Source organism: Aspergillus oryzae, chromosome 2 (assembly GCF_000184455.2).
Source record: "Aspergillus oryzae RIB40 DNA, chromosome 2".
NCBI classification, from domain to species: Eukaryota; Fungi; Ascomycota; class Eurotiomycetes; order Eurotiales; family Aspergillaceae; genus Aspergillus; species Aspergillus oryzae.
The window spans coordinates 4,966,155-4,979,516 of NC_036436.1; the positions used below are offsets into that span (position 1 = coordinate 4,966,155).

Consider the following 13,362-nt stretch of genomic DNA (forward strand, 5'->3'; position numbering starts at 1 on the left):
AAGTTGGGTACCAAGAAGATGGTTCCTCCAATTGTTGTTCCGCTGGTAAAGGTCCCCGAAAAGGTACCTGGGGAAAACATGCGTTGGCTGATAAAGAGTTAAAGGGGGGGCGCTGCGTCAACCTCATTGACGCCGGGTGGGCATCGCCAAGCAGTGACGTCGGTTGTCCTTCCATGGCTGGACCCCATGCCTTCTTGGCCGCATTCATTCAGCTCTGTACTCCGTACTTACTGTAGGGTTACAGCCCTGCCTCGTGGTGATTTGACCTGCCTGAACTGTCCCGATCCCGGCCGATGTCCGGCCTGAGGCATCAGTATGACACCTGCGGGGTTGGTAGCTATGGCTTCCCCGAGCAAGTCATTACCGCACCTCATAATATCACCTCAGTTATTCGCTGTCTCCAGGATCGTTCGTCTCCTCGGCCTTTCATCTCCACTCCCACGAGTTCATCTCGACCAATTTCTGGGTGAATACCCTCATCTCCACTCTTATACCTTTTCTTCCTTACTTTCCCGCCTCAATTGGGTTTGTCTACCCCCCCGTACATCTATCCGGGCCTTCCAGTCATCGTTGCTAACCCGGCATCGGAAAAAAAATCAGCTGCCTTAGTTGACAATGTTCTACCGTAACGTTGCTGCCCGCTCTGCTCTCAGGGCTTTCTCTAGCTCCAATGCCTCTGTGGCTCGCTCGGCCCTTGCAAACAATGTGTTCAAGGCCCCATTGACCTCTTCCGCTCGTTATCCCGCTCGCCCGACCACTTCTCCCAGCCTTGCTCTGGCTGCTCGCAAGCCTGTGACCACTGCTCTTATCCGCCATGCCTCTACCGCTCCCAAGGTGAGAGGGCTAGAACTCTTGACATCTTACTTCGTCAATCGCTGATCATTCCGTACAGGAGGGCAAGGAAGGTGAGGAGGATACTGATATGATGGCCGGTATCAAGAGTGAGGCGGTATGTGCCGAATTGAGTTCATGATATGTATCACTCCGGCACACTCAATGCGCCTGAGTGAAGTATGTCGCAATTGACTAACTGTGCCTACGTGATTGCAGAAAGTGATCAAGGATACCTTCAGCCTCAGCGATGTTCCCAAGGAGGCTCTTTACCTCGGCATGGCGGGTGTTATCCCCTACGTTGCCACTTCTCTTGAGACTGTCTACCTCTCCTATGAGATCAACCGTGCTGCTTCTCTCGGTGATGGCCTCATCTTCTCTGGCCAGAGTGCCGAGCTGATGCTTCACATGCTCGAGCCCATCCAGGTCGGCTACGGTGCTGTGGTGAGTACAATTGAAATCTACAGTTCCATTGAAGACGATCTGACGATGAGTTGGAATAGATCCTTTCCTTCCTCGGTGCCATCCACTGGGGTCTTGAGTGGGCCGGATATGGTGGAAAGCTCGGCTACAAGCGCTACGCTGCCGGTGTCATCGCCCCCGCTGTCGCCTGGCCCACTCTGATGTTCCCCGTCGAGTATGCCTTGATCAGCCAGTTCCTTGCTTTCACTTTCCTGTACTACAATGATGCTCGTGCCGCCGCTGCCGGCCGTGCTCCCGCCTGGTACGGCATGTACCGCTTTGTCCTGACCTTCATTGTCGGTGCCAGCATTGTCGCCAGCTTGATCGGTCGTGAGCAGATCGCCAATACCGCCACCGAGCACAGCTTCAAAGACAAGATCAACGCTCTCCTCTTCTTGCAGAAGAAGGAGAAGGAGGAGGCCGAGGCCCGCCGCAAGGCCGAGCTCGGTGAGGAGGACTCTGAGTAAATGATGATTCCCCAGGAACCGCGGTGATTGTATAAGCGTACGATAGTCTGTGCATAGTCGCGATGCTTGTCAGGTTGTGTTAAAAGTTCTCACTCATGAGAGAGGATGGAAAGAGATTGAGCTGTCAGTGGCAGCAAGGTGTGATAGTAGATGCATTATGCTTTGGCTCTATTTTTTTTGGTTGAGTTTCTTGTAGATTACAGGCGGAATCAAGAACCCAGCAGACGCTGGTGCTTTTCCTTTGTTTAAATCTAATATCGTCCTACGAGAGGGGAGGGAAATAAACGTGGCGCCCAGCAAAGGCTTATATTCCCCACTATATATTCTAGGGCACGGCCAGCCCACGTTCCTGCAAAAGTATAAATAGAGCCAGCCAACTCTGGTTGTGGGGATATGAAGGAGAGGGCTAGTTCGATCCAGGATCTGGAGTTAGTCTAGCAACAAGGATAGAACCGAGGAAAGTCAAACGAGGAAGCTAAACGGCGGTCCCTGTAAGGCGAATGCCAAATGGAGCCTGAGTGCCTGGAAGCCTGAAGGTATGGGTACGGTGTACCGTATACCTCATCAGTTTAGTTCCGAGGAAGGGAACGGGTTTGTACAAGTCATCCGGTGTAGATCCGACGGGTGATGACGTTGGAATGGAAACAGGTTTTGCTATCTTTTTAGCAGCCCATATCCGTACCTGATAGGTTAGGCATCAAGGTCTTGTTTGCTTGTTATTTTCTCATGCTTTGGTTAGTAATAGATTGTAGACCTCGGTTGGAAGAAATCAGCCTTCGAGGTTCCTGGTACTTTTTCACAATAATAGATTATTGTATAGGAGAGTATATTCATTCGATTGGACAGGGGGGTATAATGAAAGATATTATTGTCCAGGTACTGTCTCCCTGGAATCGTTCTTGGTGATCGACTGCCTTGCATGATTTATATCTGTCAAACCACCCAATTGGAACAACGGTCCCGAACAGTGTTCATGCCCGGGGAGGAAAGTAACCCATGCCGAGCCTTTTTGGAGACAGAGCTCCATGTGCTTAGCAGCGGTCTAGCGTAGAGGTCAAGGGTCAAAGAAAAAAAAAGAGCTACTGGGTAAATCGACGTAAACGTTGGAAGAATCCGAGGAAATGAGGAAAACCAAGTCTGGTCGACGACGTCACCACCCGCTCACAACCGGGTCGTGGCGACCCAGTTACCCTACGAAAACCACGAATAATGTCATATCTGCAGCGATTTAGATATAGAACAGTGGGAAACAATGTATCGGGATTGTTAATTGAACACATTTTTGGGTCAGATTGAGGTGTCCTTCTTCCCAAAGCACAGGTAGGAGAGATGCCGTACGTCCGTGTGTTGTTGGTCGGTACAATTGATCCCGTGGCCAAGGGCAGCAGGAGAAAAGGGCCCTCAACTGGGCCAAGCCGAACCGACTATCCGGATTGCAGAATTTCTCCGTAAATCACAGGGCCGAACGGAATCGATTGTTCTGGCTTCCAAGATGACTAGTGCGTTAGCTAGACGGGGACTGAGAGAAAAAAATAAAATAAAAAAACAAATGCAATCAAAACAGGGAAGAAAATCATTTCCACATTCTCTTTGAGTAATGAATAATACCCCAGAGATCTACCACTTAAAATATGAAGGGACAAATAGCACAGCTGAAAATATCCAACATTGCAGACCACAACTCGGCCAAGCAAATACAAAAAAGCAAAAAAAGAAAAAAAAAAAAAAGAAAGAAAGAAAAAGATTAGATAAAATAAAGTAAAATTAAATAAAATAGAAACCCAAAAAAAATTAGCAATAAGATAAAATCAAAAAGACCCGTGAAGATCTAAGGCAAGATATCCGAGTGATCAAAAAGAAAATTGATCCAGGGGTAAAAAGGACCTGGGTCTAGATCCATATTAGAGGGGCGAGAGCGTTAAACGGGAATGGTTGGAGAAAATTGAACACTGTCATGTGCTCGATCGGCAAGCGTCTAGTAGATGAGAAAACCACATAGCGGAGTCAGATGAAAAGCCGCAGGGCCCCTCTTCTCTCTGCGTGTTATTCTATCTATTGTCGCAATGACTTGGCAGGGATTTGTTACTAAGAACGACCACGATGGCTGGGGTGTGTGTGTGCCAGGGATTCCGATCTGAACGAAGGTAATTAAGAGATGAGGTCTGGATGCACAATAGTGTCCTTTTCGACACTCAATTGGACCTCAATTGATTTTGCATGGACTTGATCTTGTTGATATCACGAAACATTTCCGGCTCGCACTTATAAATTAAATGAAACCAGTGATAGCAATTGCTAATGAATTTCCCGAATCAATTCAAGACAATGAAATTGTTACATCCGTTTGGAGTCCAATGGCTTATCGGGCATTGAAGTCGACTGTTTGCGGGTGGTCTAGGCATCGAACTAGCTGATAATGTGGACAACAGAAATCCATGGAAATTCCCTTGCGATGGGTCCATGATCGATGTCATGTGGAAGTCTAGTGACTATTCTTAGTTTAGCCTCTGCCACTTGACCTATAGAGAGGGCCGGAGGCCTTGCCGATGCACATGTACGTACTACGTACTCTACTGATAGTCCAGAAACACCTGCGTTCCAAGTCCAAAGCTTACCAGTGTCACGGGAATCCGGTGGAAATTCCATCGAAAGAGAAAAGGAAGGACAATCGAACCAAAGGTCAAAATAAGGATAAGAAGCTATTCTAAACCAGGGGGGGGCCAGTAGGGTCCAATCTGAAGGGAATGTAAAACCCAGGATTCCCCAGTTGAGTAAGGGAGGGCTGATGGACCAGACCCAAGAAGGGAAAGGATGTCGGTGCTGACGACTGGTGTGTGGTCGTCTGATCAGAAAAAAAAAAGTTGAGAGAGAACTAGAAGGAAAAGAAGGCGCAAGAAAAAAGTGCTTCCTCCCCCACGCCCCCACTTCTCCGCCATGGACGAACGGGGTCTTGGTCGTAGGGACGACCCAACTGGGTAGGTCTTCATTGACTCCCGTAGTATAGCAAGTTCTGTAGTAGTAGTAGGAGTAGTAGTAGTCGTAGGGGACCTGCACCACAGGTACATCCTCCCACAGGGACCTAAAAGCGATCACGGGGGAGAAAATTAAAAATGGAGGGATAATCCCCAAGCTTATGCACACCTAATAGTATTCCTTAACCTCCGTGCTGGGAAAGATCCACCGTGCTGGATAAAGAGTCTCCGTTTTCCCTCTTGATGTTTCTTTGAGTGATCCTATTCTTCTCTCCCTTTTCCTTCCTCCTCCTCTTCCCAACTTTTCCCTCTCCCTCGCCACTCCACTAAAGCGCACCCATTCAGTGACCTCATACCTTCCCCCGATCTTCCAATCCACTTTCACTTCCACCTACTCCGAACCACCAAGACTCTTTTATTTTCTCCAGATCTTCGCGGCTGACTACTACTTCCTTACTTACTATTCCTGGCTCTGTGTTTCTCACTCCTCACTCCACCCGACTTCCGGTCACTTGTACGTCATCATCCGCTTTTTCGACTCTGGGCAACTTGGACTTGTATCATTATCAACCCCGCCGCGCGCCCCGACTTGCTTTCGTAGTCCAATTCCATCATTGCTCTCCCTCCCACTTATTCCTTTTCCCCTCTTCCGCTTTTTAAGTACCGGATTAGGGACGTAAAACTCTCCCACCCCAATCTCAAACCATCACTATTTTTGCACCAATCAATTCTTCATTTTCCCGCCACCCCGTTCTCTTTGGCCCAATCTCTCTCTCTATTTTAGAGGCCAACGAGAAAAGATAGATCTTTGCGTCACCAACTGAGAAAGAAAAAGAATATTCTATCACAATGAGGAACCCTTTTGATATGTCCGACCTCGACTCTCTTGTCGATGAGCAAGAGGAGCAGCCGTATATTGACATTCACGCCTACCAAACACATGACGGCAATCGCTCTCTCCTGCAGCCGAATGAAAACCGTCATGGCGACAGCTTGAAGGATCGGTTTATTGGTGCCATTGACACTGGCACCACGAGCTCCCGCTTTATCATCTTTGACTGTACTGGTGTCCCCGTCGCCAAGTACCAAATGGAATTCCGTCAGATCCACGAGCATTCAGGGTAAGTGGCAGCCCCGATTGATTGTACAATATTCCTCCCATTCTTCCCTCCATTCTGACTCGAATTTTTTTTTTTTTTTTAGATGGCACGAACAAGACCCGTTCGACTTGGTGGATTCGGTTTACACATGTATCGAGGAGGCGATGAAGTCTTTCATGGCTCTTGGCCACTCACCGTCAGAGATCGAAGCCATCGGGGTCACCAGTCAGCGAGAGACAACGCTTGTTTGGGATTGGGAGACTGGCGAGCCGTTGCATAACGCTATCGCGTGGCCCGACACCAGGACCAAGGGTCTAGTTCGGGAGCTGAAGGCCCAACCCGGAGCGGATGAGTTGAAGAACATCTGCGGGTTTCCCCTCTCGACTTACCCCTCCTCCGTCACCTTAGTATGGATGCTTCGGAATCTACCGGAAGTCAAGAAGGCATATGATGAAGGAAGGCTCGCTTTCGGCACTGTTGACACGTGGCTCATGTATAACCTGAATGGTGGTCCTGAGGGAAACGTCTTGGTGACTGATGTGACGAACGCATCAAGAACGATGTTCATGAACCTGAAAACGCTTGATTATGACGATAATTTGTTAGAGTTCTTCGGCATTGACAGGAAGAAGATCAGACTTCCTAAAATTCTCCCATCATCCGACCCGGACGGATATGGATGGGTCAGAGGGGGACCGCTTGATGGTGTTCCGATCACCAGCTGCCTTGGCGATCAGTCTGCGGCGTTAGTCGGTCATTGTGCCTTCACACCTGGAACAGCGAAGAACACATATGGCACAGGATGCTTCCTTCTTTACAACGTTGGCGAGGAGCCCGTAATTTCCAAGCATGGCTTGCTCAGCACAGTTGGATTCCAGCTGGGTAAGCATCGGAAAGCCGTTTACGCGCTTGAAGGTAGTGTGGCTGTTGCCGGAAGTGGTGTTTCCTTCCTGATGAACAACATGGGTTTCTTCCGTGATTCGCGGAAAGTAAGTGAAGTGGCAGCAACGGTTCCAGACAGCGGAGGCTGTGTGTTTGTCACCGCGTTCAGTGGTCTGTTTGCACCTTATTGGATTGATGATGCTAAGGGAACTATATGTGAGTCAATGCTGTGTCAGAAGTAGTTGGTACAGAATCAGTACTAATGCTGGCTTAGTCGGAATAACTCAGCACACGCAGCGTGGACACATTGCTCGTGCCACCATGGAAGCTGCCTGCTTCCAAACTAAGGCAATCCTCGATGCCATGGAGATGGATAGCGGACACGCATTGTCGGAACTCGCCGTCGATGGTGGTATGAGTAATTCCGATATTTGCATGCAGGTATGTCGCACTTATTTCACTTAACACAATAAGAAGCATGAAATTAACTTGTTCCCTTAGACCCAGGCAGATATTATCCAGATCCCTGTTGAACGGCCAGCGATGCACGAGACTACCGCTCTAGGTGCTGCAATCGCGGCGGCATTCGCCATTGATATCTGGAAGGACTTTAGCGAGCTCAAGAACATGAACCGCGCCAATCGCACAACATTCCAACCCCATATCTCCGCCGCGCAGAGCTCTAAGTTGTATAAGCGATGGAGCAAGGCAGTCGAGATGTCTCGAGGCTGGACAGATCCCGCTGAAGAGGCAGAGGAGGAATGATTGCATACATACACAAGCGACAAACGAGACCCACCTATATACATAATTCTGGGATGAAACTTGCGATTTAGCGTTGTCTTTCTGTTCTTTTTCTCTATTATTTTCATGTCTTGGGGTTCTGGGTACGGGCCAACTCGGCGGTGGAGTGTCTTTTTGGATACCCGATCATTACATCAGGTAGTTCTTATAAATATATAGAAATTCAATGCATATATCAGCAGGCTAACTTTGCCCACCGTTATTCAAGTCGAGTAGGTATGGCTCTGGTGACTAATGACAAACTATAGACAAAGGTATGTCCCCTTCGGTAAGGACAATAGACAGGGGTTTCAAGGTGTTTTATACCCGAAGATCTCATGCATCATATGATGCACACGGCTGTCTGTGCATTATTAGAGACAAGGCAAGGTGGGGTGACCTACAGCCGATTTTGGGACTCAGGTACTTACTACTACCTACTAAGTCCCAGTAGCCTTGTCCTACTCTGCCTGAACATTGCCGCTTTAGCAGGTGAGTCAGGTGGTCAAGTCACCTGTCAACGGCAGTTCCCCTCAACATTCCAGTAACAATACCCTTGAACTTCTTCTTGCCTCTTGATCTACTATTCTCTCGTCCTCCTGGTCTTCCCTACTTCCATTTGATACACGTTCTCCAAGCACAAGGCACCAAGCAGGACTGCGGCCATATAGTACGCGAACATGGCCCTTAAGGAGTCCTGTATCCTTTCATCAGGCACGGTTGGGTCTTTCTCATTGGTACTACCTTTATGAGCTGTTGCTGCTCCGTGGCTAACAGCTGATTGGGCCAAAGTAGGGAAGATGGCTGTAGAAACCCTCCACTCAGACTGCCATTCAAGATGTGCTACAAGCTGGGGTTATCTGGACCTCGATTCTTGGTCTTGGATGTGTCCCATTGTTTATTGATGGTATGTCTCAGCTCGAGTTTATTAATACCAACCCAATGTTCTCCTTCAGTACTATACACATAAAGGAGAGATGGTTCCCTAGGCAGAAGATCTCCGCGCACCTCTTAGCGATAGCCTACACCTCGAGCGTCAAATTCGGGGTAAGGCAATATTGCCGGCTTTCTCATGCACATATTCACAGTGTATATATCCCTGGAGACGACGGAAAGTGACCAACACGCTCCGTTGAAAGCTACGATTGTCGACTTGGTGTAGCCAGATTGAGTGCACTAGGTCTGTAGGGCGAACTAGCGAGATAGGGTACTGAAATACCTTGTGATTAATCTCCAAGGAGGCACATTGATAGAAAATGAATCAATAAACACCAGAAAACCTGGATGGCTCGTAGTCGACTTCGAAAGAAGCATTCAAGCATAAATAAACTGATCAAGAATCGACTCCATTGAGTAGTGAGGTGTTTCACGAGCCATACTGTAGCTTGAATTACAATTGGTCTCACAAAGCATATCGGGTCTGACCAGCGTGGATGCTCGCGCGACTTGGTCAGGACTATCTTCCTAGGCAGGCTTAAGCAAGGCGGAACTCCATTATACAGGGATCGTGGGTTTAGACCACGCATACTCGAGCAAGATCTGGATATGCTTAGGATAGATCGAATATAGAACATGAGGTTAGCATACAATTTCTCATTGATATCCATGTATGTACACTACAATACAGCCAAATCATTCGCTTGCCGTCGCTCACCTCCCAAACCCCATATGCCAGATGTCATATGCACGGTTATTTAGTATTCCATAAAAAATAGATATCAGGAACAGAGACGAGTAGAAAAATGAAGAAAAGAAGACGCAGGAATTAACACCGGATACACTAAAAATATAACGGTCCAAGGAACTGGTCCATGAAAGCACCCAAGAAGAAGGATCTTCATCCTTGATGCATTTAACAACCAACAAACGGAGAGGAGTTATAGAGGAGGAATAATGAAAAAGGGAGGGTTCCCTATAAGCTAGGAGGATGATGAATCGAGAACCGCTTAATTGACATCCGACGCAGTCGACGTCGGCGGCCCTTCAGCCGAGGTGGACGGATTCAACCTGGCCGCCTGTAGGGCCTCGGGCAGTTTGAGTGGCGCCGATGCTCTTGATTCCAGCTTCTCGAGCTTCTCGCCTTTCAACACCTTTTCCATCTCCTCTTTGGTCAATGTTTCGTATTCAATCAACGCCTTGGTCAGCAATTCCAGCTCATGGCGCTTTTCGGTCAGAATGTTCGTAGCGCGCATGCGGGCTTCCTCGACAAGGCGTCGAACTTCGCCTTCGATCTCCTGCTTAGTCTCAGAGGACAAGCTGTCATAGTTGGTGGAAAGATCAACATTTCCGAGTTTCTTGGAGTACCCAAACCGGGTTACCAGAGTGAAAGCCGTCTCTGTGGCTTGTTGGATATCCTACAGATGATTAGCAAATAGTCCCAAATAATGAAGAGTATGAGAAGCTTACCGCTGAGATGCCGCTAGTGACCTTGTCAGGCCCAAATATAAGCTCCTCTGCTGCCTTGCCGCCCATGGAAACGTCGATGTCAGACAAGTATTCGGTATAGTTCCTAGAAACCGTATCCATCTCAGGCAAGAAATGAGTTACACCCAAAGCCATCCCGCGAGGGACGATGGTGATCTTGTAAAGTGGCGTCGACGAGGGCGAAAAGTAAGCAACCAAGGCGTGACCAGCCTCGTGGTACGCGGTAAGAAGTTTGTCCTTGTCTTGGATAACCCGGCTGCGAGCTTCTGCGCCCATCATGATTTTGTCCTTAGCCCAGTCAAAGTCTCTCGGGCCAACCTTTGCCTGCTTGTTCCTGCTTGCGAAGATGGCAGCCTGGTTAACGAGATTCTCCAGGTCAGCACCTGAAAAACCAGGGGTACCGCGCGCAATGACAGCAACATCAACATCCGTGCTGATTTGGACATCTTTCATGTGGTGTCTGAGGATATCCATACGGCCCCGCACATCAGGAAGATCAACAACTACCCGTCGATCAAATCGACCGGGTCGAGTCAATGCCTTGTCGAGCAACTGAGGGTAGTTTGTTGCGGCGATGATGATCACTCCACTGGTCTGCGAGAATCCGTCAAGTTCCGTGAGAAGCTGGTTCAGTGTCTGTTTAACATAGGCCGCATCCCTTTCGTTCCTCTTCGCACCTATGGCATCCAGCTCATCAATGAAGATGATAGCAGGTGCCTTGCTTCGTGCTTGAGTGAACAGTTCACGGACACGCTTGGCACCTACACCAACGTACACTTCGTCGAACTCAGAACCAGACATGTAGAAGAAAGGCACACCAGCCTCTCCTGCTACGGCACGGGCCAGCAGCGTCTTTCCGGTACCAGGAGGGCCAACAAGAAGCACGCCCTTCGGCAACTTGCCACCAAGAGAGGAAAATCGTTCTGGGTTCAGCAGGAATTCAACCAGCTCCTGAAGTTCTTCCTTAGCTTCGTCGCAGCCATGCACATCGGTGAATCGGACGGTCTGTTGCTGAGGCTGAGCTTCGTTGTTCTGAGGACCTTTGATATTCTTCAGAACACCAGTAGTTTCCACAAGGATAGTGACCAAGACGAGAGACATGTACGTGAAGAAGCCAAAATACAACAAGAACTTGACCCATCGGAATACGGCGCTGCCTAGCGACTCCTCCACAACGACATATAGTGGAGCCTCTTTGGCACCGGTGCCGTTTGCCTTGGTCGACATACCGGCATTGCCACCGTGGTTCTGAGCCGCAACAGCCTGTCCGATAGCTTGGAGTTGTTCAGAATTGAGATTCGAGTTACCAACTTGGGCCGACGCCGCGGCCGACAAAGCAGCAGCATCGGTTCCACCGACACGTTGTAAGGCCTTGAAATAAATCGCTTCCGAAAGAGCATTGGTAGCAAAATGACCACTTTTATACCGTTCAACAACAATCGCTGGCATATTGGCCCGAAGAAGGGCCTGGTAGAAAGCATTTTGGGCGTTTGCACTATTGGGGTTGCTGTTCGCAGTTTTCTCTTTCTGCGCCAATAAACCGTGGGATGGTCCTCCAAATATGAAACGCTGTTGCTGCAACCTTGAAAGCCCTATAACACTAGGCGCGTGGCGAAGACGGTCCAAAGAAGTCAACGTAGAGTAGGAGCGAAATGACGACGAGTGGGGCTGACGGGAGACTAGAGACGGCGCAATCCAAAGTGTAGATTCTGAGAAGCCCACCGTATTAAAACGATTTACCGGAAGTGGAGGAAAGGGAGAGCGAGACTTACCTTTGGAGAAAGAACGTGACCAGAGATGGTGCACGGGCTTGCTACGTATCCCCAGTCTCAAGGCTTCGGAGGGCACCGTGTCGAGAAACTCCGGCAGCGAAACATGACTTGATCCCTACAGTATCGTCAGTAAACTCCACTCATCGTACATAACGCTAAATCAGCCCTAAATGGTATGCCGTGTGCCGCTGAAACTTACTTCCCCAGCCGTGCGTTGAGAGAGACCCTGGGAGGCGGCGGGACCGGAGGTAGCAGGGCTGCGCTCGACGTTCTTCCAAGGCGCATTGAGAAGTTTTGACATCGAAGGCCAGATATCCGATGTCACAGCCGAGATATTCTGGTTGGTAGTTAAATAGTTAGACAAAACGATACATACAAGCACGGAGGCAGATGGTGCTTACAGGCTTAGGAATCGGAAGTTGAAAGGCCATGGTAGACCGAAGGTGCGGCGCAGGGCCGCGGAGCAGGATCTACCCCTCGGAGATATATGTGAGAACAAACACTAGGTGAGACGAGATTATCTCTTAGTGAACGCAAATGCCATCACTGATCAGATCAGGAGCAGATGATGGCCAAGATAAAAGCGTCGGGTGGATGAACAATAACGATGATGGTACCTTCATCGGTGGATGCGGCGGCGAAATTCGCCCGGCGGAACATTGCCACTTCGACTCGAATGCTCGGCCGTAGGGGGAACCAGATCACGTGGATTTTATGTGCCTCAGGCAGAACTGGTCTTGTAAAGCAACTTTGGCAGCATATGGTGACCTAATATTAATAATGTCTATCCATTTTACTTAAAAATCACAAAACTTTGTCCTTTCGATTCGAATCTTGTCGTGCTTGTTATTCAGTGAAATCCGTGTTACAGTATCGTAAAATCATGAAGGTCTGTTTGGCAGCAATCCATGGTTCAGATCGGTTCCTTCTGAACCACCGGACATCATAGACCGTCCTCGTCATCGCCAGCTACTTGAATGTTTATTTATTACCACAAAGACTGCAGTGTTGAGACATATAATTAAGACTCAACACTCCTGCTCTCAATGTTCCCGTCATTCCTAGGCTGGAATCTATTCACAGTTGGCGAGTTCGTCATCTACAGAAGCAAAGCACCGCCATTCGAGGTTTGAAGCTGGCCGGACACAGAACATTCATAAAGCTACCATTCTTTGATTAATGGCCATTTTCCGGCTGAATCCCTACAGCTATGTCTAGAAAGCTCATTTTTCTCATGGGAGCCCCCACGATACGAAGCCTCCAGTGGAACGAAGATGAGCTTCTCACGGCACCTATCTCTCCATTTCATAGTTCGGATACTCACAATGGAGACGAATTGCCTTTCACAGATCCTGGATCTGTAAAATGGAGGCTATTACAGGATGGGAGATCTTTGGAGGCACTTGGCGAAAACCTGGAATTAAGTAAAGATAGAGGCGCCCGCTTCCTCACGACTCAAGATCTTGTAACGCCTAGCGGCTTATTAACTACCTCAGAAGATTCAACTCTGACTCAGTTTTACGACCATTCTTTCACCGTTCATGAGACGTTTGAGATTACTGCCCCGGGCATCCACCTCGGGGATTCCATGAAAGAAAGTGACATATGGCCCGACAGCACAGGGACTTCTATCGCAACAGAAGAATCCCTTGTGTTGGAGTTGCCCATC

At 48.7% G+C, this 13,362-nt stretch overlaps 3 protein-coding genes across 3 annotated transcripts; 2 read left to right on the plus strand and 1 right to left on the minus strand.

Annotated features, from left to right (window-relative positions):
• Window positions 1–925: 925 nt before the first annotated feature.
• On the plus strand, window positions 926–2,009 carry AO090003001065 (DUF3429 domain-containing protein; the record flags this gene model as incomplete). The annotated part of the gene is made up of 4 exons (XM_023235156.1): window positions 926–949; window positions 1,051–1,275; window positions 1,807–1,898; window positions 1,964–2,009. The coding sequence occupies 4 exons, from the start codon at window positions 926–928 to the stop codon at window positions 2,007–2,009; spliced, it is 387 nt and encodes a 128-aa protein (XP_023090201.1).
• Window positions 2,010–5,581: 3,572 nt separating this feature from the next.
• Window positions 5,582–7,479, plus strand: AO090003001067 (glycerol kinase; the record flags this gene model as incomplete). The annotated part of the gene is made up of 4 exons (XM_001820118.3): window positions 5,582–5,853; window positions 5,936–6,930; window positions 6,989–7,155; window positions 7,216–7,479. The coding sequence occupies 4 exons, from the start codon at window positions 5,582–5,584 to the stop codon at window positions 7,477–7,479; spliced, it is 1,698 nt and encodes a 565-aa protein (XP_001820170.1).
• Window positions 7,480–9,443: 1,964 nt separating this feature from the next.
• Window positions 9,444–12,124, minus strand: AO090003001068 (i-AAA protease YME1; the record flags this gene model as incomplete). Its single annotated transcript, XM_023235157.1, has 3 exons — window positions 9,444–9,851; window positions 9,904–11,600; window positions 12,070–12,124. The coding sequence occupies 3 exons, from the start codon at window positions 12,122–12,124 to the stop codon at window positions 9,444–9,446; spliced, it is 2,160 nt and encodes a 719-aa protein (XP_023090202.1).
• Between the last annotated feature and the right edge of the window lie 1,238 nt (window positions 12,125–13,362).